The 9,739-nt window shown below is 42.6% G+C and overlaps 1 protein-coding gene across 1 annotated transcript; it reads right to left on the bottom strand.

The window, feature by feature from the left end:
* Positions 1-262: 262 nt before the first annotated feature.
* On the bottom strand, positions 263-3,948 carry TOMM5 (translocase of outer mitochondrial membrane 5). The gene is made up of 2 exons (XM_036433333.2): positions 3,743-3,948; positions 263-771 (listed from the first exon to the last, which is right to left on the bottom strand). The coding sequence occupies exons 1-2, from the start codon at positions 3,861-3,863 to the stop codon at positions 737-739; spliced, it is 156 nt and encodes a 51-aa protein (XP_036289226.1). The 5' UTR covers positions 3,864-3,948; the 3' UTR covers positions 263-736.
* Between the last annotated feature and the right edge of the window lie 5,791 nt (positions 3,949-9,739).

Below are 9,739 nucleotides of genomic sequence, written 5' to 3'. Positions count from 1 at the left end.
CTGACTTTAAAAACACACGATTTTTCCCTTTGGTGGAATTATGTATCTTCAGCACCAAGCAGGAATGATGCCCTTCACAAAGACTGCTTAATCATTATGAAACCATGTCGCTTCATCAGGATTAGCAAATTCTCCATTCCAAAACAAGAGGAACTCAATTTCATGCAGTTGTAATAATCACCATATTACAATAGTCTCTTCAGTGATTGATTTGCAGCAAAAAACAGGTTTAGAAGAAAAAACAACAACAACACATTTTTTCCTTAATTGGTACATTTATTAAAAATATAGACTAATGGTCCTGTGCTTAAATGTTGTTGTGGATGTGTGCTGGCTTTCATAAAACAGAACTAATCATAAAGAGTTCTTCAATATACTCCTGACAGAAGTAAAAAGGTCACTAAAAATGACTGACAAGACAGGGCCACTGCAGACATAATTCCCTTCTATAATTAATAATTGCTAGAAAATGGAGCTTGACATTATTTACAATTATACCAACATCCACGGAAGCTGAGGATCACAGGCATCAGAAACATGTTTTCATGTTTCCCAAGTAGTTTTCTGTTTTAGCTATGAAGGTCAGTTACCACAACCAAACTTGTTCTTTTATCAAGTAGAAATTTTATGTCCATTCAACCAGAGTCTCTTACATCTTTCTGGGCCTATTCATTTGCAGAGTAGAAACTGTAACCAGGTTCTTCATATCATGCAGTCACATGTAACATCCAATTCTTTATATACTGTCCAGTTTCTTTAAGATAAAAGGAGCTGAAAGAAAAAGAAACAAACTGAGATTTTGTTTTCATTAGCCCAAGTGACATTAGGAGATTATAAGACTGGGAACAAATCTACAGGATTAGATCAATACATTTTTGGAAACAACTGGAAATGATGGCCAAGCCTCTGTCTGCACAACCCACCAACAGGGATTCACTGTCTTTCAAGGTGACCCATTCCAGTGTCATCCAGCTATGACTGACTAGAGTAAATCTAAATCTCTTTCTAATGACAATCCTTTACTCTTTGATTTCACTGTCAAAGGCACAAAACTCTTAGAACAGTGTTTCCCAAACTTCTCTCATGATGAGAATCACCTGGTGGAGTTGTTAAAATATAGATTCCTGAATCCCGCCGAGACCGGTTTGGCTCAATGGATAGAGCATCGGCTTGGAGACTGAAAGGTCCCGGGTTCGATTCTGGTCAAGGGCATGTACCGTGGTTGTGGGCATATCCCCAGCGGGGGGGGGGGGTATGCAAGAGGCAGCTGATCGATGACTCTCTCTCACCGATATTTCTAACTCTCTATCTCTCTCCCTTCCTCTCTGTACAAAATCAATAAAATATATTTAAAATACAGATTCCTGAATCCCAACTAAGAAGTGCTAAACTAGAATTTTTGGGAACATATAGGTAAAATTGTACACTGAGAGCACTAAGTATACAATTTTACCTATATATTCCCAAAAATTCTAGTTTAGCACTTCTTAGTTGGGGTTCAGGAATCTGTATTTTAACAACTCCACCAGGTGATTCTCATCATGAGAGAAGTTTGGGAAACACTGCTCTAGAAGAAACAAATTGGCATTTATTTTACCTTTAAAAACGCATTTGAAAGAAGGCAGTGGGTGAGGGTGGAGACACAACAATGAACTAGGACAACCAGAAAAACCAATCACACATTTTTTTGTTGCTGTTAATCTCACCTGATATTTTTTCGTTGATTCTTTTAGAGGAAGGAAGGGAGAGAGAGAGATGGGAAGACACAGACATGCACACACACACACACACACACACACTCTCGATTGGTTGCCTCCCAAATGTGCCCCCACCAGAGCTGGGGATTGAACTTGCAACTCAGATATGTGCCCTTGACCAGAATCGAACCTGAGACCCTTTGGTGCTGAGACTGACACTCTAACCACTGAGCACACCAGCCAGGGCCAGACCACATTTTGATTCCCCTACCAATTAGCTATGCCAGATCACAGATGATACAGCCCTACTTCAATTATAAGGGCGTATTAGGATAGTGTAGGTAGAAATGTCTAGAAAACTACTAAGTGTTGTCTAAGGATCTAAAGAATATTACTGTCCTGTGTAAAAGGGCTATGGCCAAAATAAGCACATGAAAAGAGGCTCATCAAAACTGATCACCATGGCAATGCAAATTAAAACTACAAGGGGATACCACTTCACATCTATTACGATGGCTACTATAAAAAATGTGGTATATCCATACAGCGGAATCTTACTCAGCAATGAACAGGAAGGAAATAACAATACATGGAAGGAAATAATACATGCTACAATATGGACGAACCTCGAAAACATTATGCAAAGTTAAATAAACCAGTTACAAAAGATCATGCATTGTGTAGATTAGCAGTTGCCGGAGGAGGAGTTAAATGAGGAATGATAGCTAAGGGCATGTTTCTTTTAAAGGGAAAGAAAATGTCCTAAAATAGATTGTGGCGATGGTTGTACAACTCTGACTACACTAAGAAACCACTAAATTGTACACTTTAAAATGGGTTAACTGTATAATATGCTAATTGCATTTCAATTTAAAAAGTGATAGTACAGAACGGTATTCTGTATGTCGTTGTTTTAAAACGGTCTCATATCAAATACAAAAGTCATTGAGAAAAAGCAAATATTTAACGGGCAGCTAAATCGACAAAAAACGGTTAAGCGGAGGAAACAAGGTGGGAGCCACAAACAGCTGTTGAAGAAGCAGGTGATTCACATTAATTGGGAGTTTCTGCTCACCAGGGCCCCCTCTCCCCGGAAACAGAATAACACCACCGACAGGGAAAGGGACACCTGGCATCAGTGAGCTCTGGGCTAGGCCCAGACAGGAGTTTCTACAGGATGACCTTGGCATGGCCTTCGTTTACCTGAATCGTCCCTGCTTCTCCATCCACACCTGACAGCAATATACAAGGAGCAATGAAGAGTACTGAACCGAGAGCGAGATGGGGGCAAGTCTCTTCCGAGGTTCATATCTAAAACCAGAGACGCCAACTCTAGCTCTAATAGTCAGAGCCCCTGCAACTGAATATATTTTGCATAACCTCCCCCCTCCCCAAAGTCCAGTTCAAATTAATAAATGGGGTACACAGAATCTCAGGCCCCGCCTACCTTCAAAGAGTTACAGTCGAGACCAGATAATATAAACAAGTTTCTGCTAACTATAAAATCAAATAAACCCTTAGGTATTACCATCAAATCCTATGGACTCATACCCTTTTCTTCTCACTCTTTCCCCCCTCAAAACCACCTTTACGTACAAATAAGCAACACTTTTTGGATAACAAGGTCAGCAGTGAAGTAAGCAACCCTGACCCTGAGTTAAGAGGTCTGGATTCCAGGTCAAGATCACTCACCGAATTGCTGAGTGACCTTGAGCCGCTCTGCTGCAGATCTCAGTTTCTGTCTGCAAAACGAGGGAGCTGCTCTAGGAGGTTAGAACCCTTGAAGCCAACTCAAACGCTTTCAAAGCTGGGCGAGGCCGGACGATTCACCACGCAGCCCGGGCCACCGCGTGCAGCTCCGGACCCCGACCCCGAGCTGCAGGCTCCAGGTCGCGCATGCGCCCGCGGCCCGGGACGCTCCTGCCCCTCGCCCCCCGCGGCCGCTGACCTCCGTCCAAGGCGTCCTACTCCCCCCTACCCCCCCCCAAAGGTTTACAGAACCAGGGCTGGGCGGCCTCGCCACCACAGCCTGGAAGGGTACTTACTGACTCGCAGCAGGGCTACATAGATGAGGAAGTTCCGGATGGAGGAAATCACATCCTCGCGCATCTTCCGCTTCATCTCCTCGGGGTCCAGCTTCGGCGGGAGGCCCTCGATACGGAACATCGCGGCTCTGCCTCACCGGCTTCCACCAGCCGCGCCGCGCTCTCCTCAGCCGTAGCCTCGCGCCCGGAAGTCAGCTCAACCACACTTCCGGTTCTTGCCCCTTTATTTTTTTTGAGCGCGGCAACGGGAGCCTGCGAGGGACAATCCTCGTCCTCAACTAGCGGTTCTGGAGAGGGCCGCCCAGAGGGGGCGGCCGTAAGCTTAGCGACGGAGGAGTGGTCTCCTGCAGACTGTTTGCTTGTTTGTTTATGTGTTTATGTGTTTATGCATTTGTGTTTATGTATTTATGCATTTATGTATTTATTTATTTTTGCAAAGCATTTTTAAAATTAAATTATATGTGTACATATCTTACCATTGCCCCCACCACCACTCCCATATATACCCTCCCTCTCCAGAATTTTGTGTCCATTGGTTATACTTATATGCATGCATACAAGTCCTACAGTTGGGAGAGAAGAGATCAACAGGCTGTTTATTTAATGACCTCGGTGTTGAGCTGGGAGCGCTGCGCTGGGAAGTGCTTTTACGCCCCAGGAGCACATTGGTGCCTTCGTAAATACTGATAATTGCTAACATTTATTGAGTGCTCAGTACAGTTCTACCCAATAAATTAGATCATATAATCTTCATTTCCTAAATGAGAACATTGAAGCACAGAAATCTTTAAAACAACAATTTGTCCAAATGTGCTTTAAAACACCTCATGGGGGTGGAAAAAGTTTGAGGAAGAGAGATGAAATGATATTAGCAAAATATTGATAATTGCTTAAGCCGGCGATTAGGACATCATTTAAATTATTTTTTTTTCTTTCTATTTTGAGTGTGTTTGAAATTTTTTCATGAAAAGTTAAAACAAAAAACAAACAAACAAAAAAAGCAGCCGGGACCGGTTTGGCTCAATGGATAGAGCGTCGGCTTGGGGACTGAAGGGACCCGGGTTCGATTCCAGTCAGGGGCATGTGCCTTGGTTGTGGGCATATCCCCAGTAGGGGGTGTGCAAGAGGCAGCTGATCGATGACTCTCTCTCATCGATGTTTCTAACTCTCTATCTCCCTCCCTTCCTCTCTGTATAAAATCAATAAAATATATATATATATATATATATATATATATAAAAAAGCAAAGGATGGAAATTGCTCAAGATGAACCAACTAGTAAATGAAGAGCAAGGTTTTATACCTAGTTAGGCCTTTCCATGTTGTTGCTGTAGTCTCATTTCTTCATGACCAGTTATAAAGTTAACTGGTCTGAACTAATTATAATATTGGCTCAGTAATGTCTATAATAAAAAAAAGCATAATATGCTAATTAGACCAGACGTCGTTCCCTTCCGAATGACCTTATAGAAGAAGCCAGGGCTGTGAGGGGAGCCGAGGTCCCAGGTGTCAGAGGGAAGCCAGTGGCAGCAGCCAGGGAAAGGAAGGCCTACTCTTGCATGAATTTTGTGCATTGGGCCTCTAGTTGTATCTATAAAGCAAGTTCAAATCTGTGTACCATTTTACACATGAGAAGAGGGAGGGTCAGAAACCAAGTGTACTGCCCGGGTGAGCCCTGACCTATGAACAGGAAGGAGGTCAGGGTTTGAATCCCTGTCAGGGCACATACCTGAGTTGTGGGCTCATCCCCAGTGTGGGGCGTGCAGGAGGCAGCCAATCTACGATTGTCTCTCATCATGTTTCCATCTCTCTCTCCCCTCCTTTCCGAAATTAATAAAAATGTATTTTTTTAAAAAAGTAAGGAAGAAACCAAGTGCACGGCTTAAAGTCATCCTGCTAGTAATGATCAGAGGCAGGGTTCTAATGCAGATAATTATAATGTCAAGCAGAAATCTCTTTCCCCTGCACCCTACTACTCTCTTAGCCTTTAACAGGTAGTGCCTGGATGGGCATCACTGGTCAGAAAGTAGGATTTTAATGCAACCAAACTTCCTGTTACAGAACCATCAGAACAGTGCTGCCCCCAATTTTGCGTGCCAACTAGCCACATATAATTCTTAGACATGAACCAGACGACTGAATGGCTCACATAATTCAAAACCAGAATAGAATGTTCCTTCTTGACTGCACATTGCATAGCAACGATGGATTTCGGGAAAAAATTAGAATGGTAATTTTACTATGGGAGCAACTGATAACTCTAAGAATTGCCACCCACCTTCCTTATTGACAGAATGTAAGACATTGGGGCAAGAAAGGGAACACATCTGCCTACTCAAGCTTTAGTAACCTCTTGCATCTATAATTCATGCAGTGGAAGAGCAGAGGCAGCTCTGGAGTGGGAGGGGCTGGCTGCCAAGGAAGAGCCTCCACCCAGCCCATTCGGAGTGTTTAGAAAGCCTGCTCCAGTGCTGGAAAGCAGCGGGGCCCCTGGAAAGACCCGGGCAGGAAGCCTGGAGACATGGCCTCTAGATCTGGCACTGCCACTATCTAGTCACGTGAAGAAGCACAAGTCTGTTTCACTGCAACTGTGTTTCTTTCATTGTAAAGGAGGGAGATGTGATTATTAAATGCTCTTAGAAGTCCCTTTTAGTTCTCACCATGTATGCATTTTGAATTCTAGGACATTCTGGTCCAGCGTTCGAATGAAACATTATCAAATGTGGTCCGTTATCAAAACAGCCAGTGTGTGTGTTTTCCGTGGTAGGAAGAATGTAACAATAAGGCCTATCTTATCCGGCTGAATAGTGATTGGCAAGGAATGAGTTCTGTGATTCCAGTAACTTAGGATCCCTAAACCTGACCACGTGTAGATAAATAATGCTCATATAGAACTACCAATTTTTTCTTTTCTTTACTAAGATGTTTTGAATAACTTCCTTGGATTCACTGAGAATGAAAGAGGGGGGAAATTAGCCAAAAAATCATGTTTCTTGGTGAAAAGGACAGGTTTTTAGCATTTGAATGTTATTTAATCCTAAGCAACACCTATTTAGTTGATAGGTGATGTGGCGGCAAATGGCTGGCCTATTAAAGGGCAACATTGTTCTCAGAGAAAGTTCTGGTGCTTGCCTGACTACCAGCAAAGAGACGGGAAGATAGTGGATGAAAATATGGAGTAGCTGTGTCTTGATTCTGGGTGTAGTCTAGGAGGGCGAACTGTTCCTATCTCAGAAATGTTTATCCTGATGAACGCTTGCATGGCTCCAACAGTTATAATAGAGGAAACGCATTAAAAGAAGTTAGACTCATTTCTTTGTCTTTTTTTTTTTTTTTCCTTTCATACCAGTGGTGGTATTGTCCAATTACCATTGATTTAAGTGAGGCAAATTGAGAGAGCAGTGGGGGACGGGGAGGGGGTTGGAATGGGGGTTTGAGGACAAATATGTGATACCTTAATCAATAAAGAAATTTAAAAAACCAAATTGAAAGAAAATACTTCAGGAACTTAACAACTGAAGTGAGCTGTTTCATATCTTGGACCCCTTACTTTTTTCCTTATTGGAATGAAGAGGGGTTGGGTCTAATCTTTAAAATCAATTGCAGCTCTAAAATGCTGAAAGTATGCGTTTTTCTTTCCAGTTCTCCGTAACTTTGCACTAAAGACTAATAGCAAAGGATTCCCTGCGACTTCTCATGAAAGGCAAAAATAAAAACTATGCATGCATAATTTAATATTGATATTTGTATTATTTAGTCTGATCACAGGAGAAATGGGAGCTGATGTCATAGTCTATCTTGTTTTCCATTTCAATCCCAGGAGAAATTTAGGAGCCATTTCCTTTGCCTCGACTTCCCAGACAGTTCTGCACACAAACATTCAACATGTACAATCTTCCCGTAAAAGAATTAGCTTCTATCACTGGGGAGGAATTTGTATTTGCAAGGTCAGAGATTGACAGATGACTCACGACTGAAGAATAATTCCAACATATAATCACAGGAACCTTTAGTTTCGGATTTACAGGGAGATACAGGCTTGGTGTATTGAACACTTCAACCCCTTCATTCGGCAGACAAGGAAACTGAGGACAGAGGGAAGCTAATTAGAGGTAGAGTTATCTGGTACTAGGGCTCCGCGTTCAGCATTTTTCCAATCACACCTTGCAGCTTTCAGTACTTACAAATATTCTCATTGATAACCTTCCCCTCAGAGACAAGAATTGGAAGAATGGGGTATTGTTCAACCCCATTTGGGGAGGGACAGGATAAGGGGTAGATGCTATTTGTCAATAGGCTGAGGGCCGCCCTTCTTTCCAGGATTCCACACACATCACCAGAAGTTAATCTGGCTGGGTTATTTTCCAGCTCCACCCTCTCCTTCCTCATTCCTTTAGGAGATGAACACGGCCTGGCATCCCCAAAATAAACTTGGCTTTGAAGGTCATTCAGGACCCACGATGAATGAAACAAAGGGCAGGACCAGAGAGGACACTTGGGCCCTCAATGAGTATTGCTCCGCGCTAGATGCTAATTGCAGTCCTTGCCTAGCAGATGGGAAAACTTACTCCTATAAACGATTGCCCGATAAGAGGCACCTTCAGGAAGAGAGACCTTTTGAACAGTAAAGGATGAGTAGAATTTGATGACATTTACCTCACTGACATCTGCTTTCTATGTTATCCTGTTCTCTGTTCTAACTTTTAGGGCTCTGTTGTCTGGATGATGTATGAAAATTGGATTTCTTTCCAAGTAGACTGTATGCATTAACAACCTCAAGGAGCATATATTTTAACCCTCCAAACAACTGAATATGGGTGTTTATCCACAGTAAAACCTCAGAAAGTACTCCCTGAGTGGGTGACTGAGTGAATGAATGAATGAGCTTCATGCCAAATTGTGAATGAAGGAACATGCCAATCTTCCCATTACATAATATTTATAATTCATTTAGGCCTTAATCTGTGAAACCATATCCTAGCCATTCTCTTTAGTGGTTCTTTCAGATATCTCAGGCCTGAAAGGCCATCCAAGCTTCCTCTGATGCTTGGCCTCTACCACCAGCATCCCTGCTTCTGTTTGAGCATCTCCAGTGATAGAGGAACTTACCACTTTCCTGGCAGTTCCATCTATCTTGGAATAGGCAGCTCTTATGGTTAGAGCCAAAACCTGCCTCTCTGTACCATATTCCCACTGGTCCCAGTTATGTCCTCCAGAATGTCAAAAGCAAGCCTGATGATTCTTCCTCATGGATGTGTGAGAGCAACTTGGGTCTTCCTTAATGCTTGTTTTCTCCAGACTAAAAATAATTGCTGCAAAACTCTCTTAACATTTTTCATTTTCCCTTACCCAAAACCTAATTTTTTCTAGTTAGCAGAGCTGGACTGGTGGTATTCTAAGCTGTCTGACCCTACATCTCCCAGTCTCCTTCCCAACGCACACCAAATGGGGCAGATTGGGTTCCTGGCAAGGACCTTGGGAATCAAAGCCAGAGCCTCTTTATTCCTTACTCAGAGACTGGGCCTGAACAGGAAGTGTGTGCCTGAGTTACCTGTCTCTTCCCTCAGGTCTCACAATGGTGGATGGAATTCCCTGACCACCTATTTTAGTCCTTGGCTTTTGCGCTGGGAAATAAAGGCCAGCACAGGAAGTACACATTCAGGAAAAGCAGTGTGGTTGCTGTAGAAAAGGCCTGGGTGTTGGAGTGAAGGTGAGGTTTAAATTCCAGCTCCTCTGGGAAGTTGTTTTGAGCCATATACAAGATGTTTAACCTTTCTGGGGTTTTGTTTCTTCACCTGTAATGAAGGGATCTGATATCTACTTTAAAATGCCATTTTAAGGGCTAAAATGGATAATGTATTCAAAGTGCTTGGCTTATGGTAGATTTTTCTATTAATGGTAGCTACTACTAATTAGAAAAAATAATTTTTCACCAGAAAAAGTGTAGCTTAGTCATACTCTAAGTGGAACAAGTATCTATTTTCATTTGTTAGTCCC

The sequence above is a fragment of the Pipistrellus kuhlii genome, unplaced genomic scaffold (assembly GCF_014108245.1).
Source record: "Pipistrellus kuhlii isolate mPipKuh1 unplaced genomic scaffold, mPipKuh1.p scaffold_m20_p_12, whole genome shotgun sequence".
Lineage (NCBI taxonomy): Eukaryota > Metazoa > Chordata > Mammalia > Chiroptera > Vespertilionidae > Pipistrellus > Pipistrellus kuhlii.
Note: the sequence above shows the minus strand (reverse complement) of the source record. Positions and strands in the feature narration are given on the sequence as shown.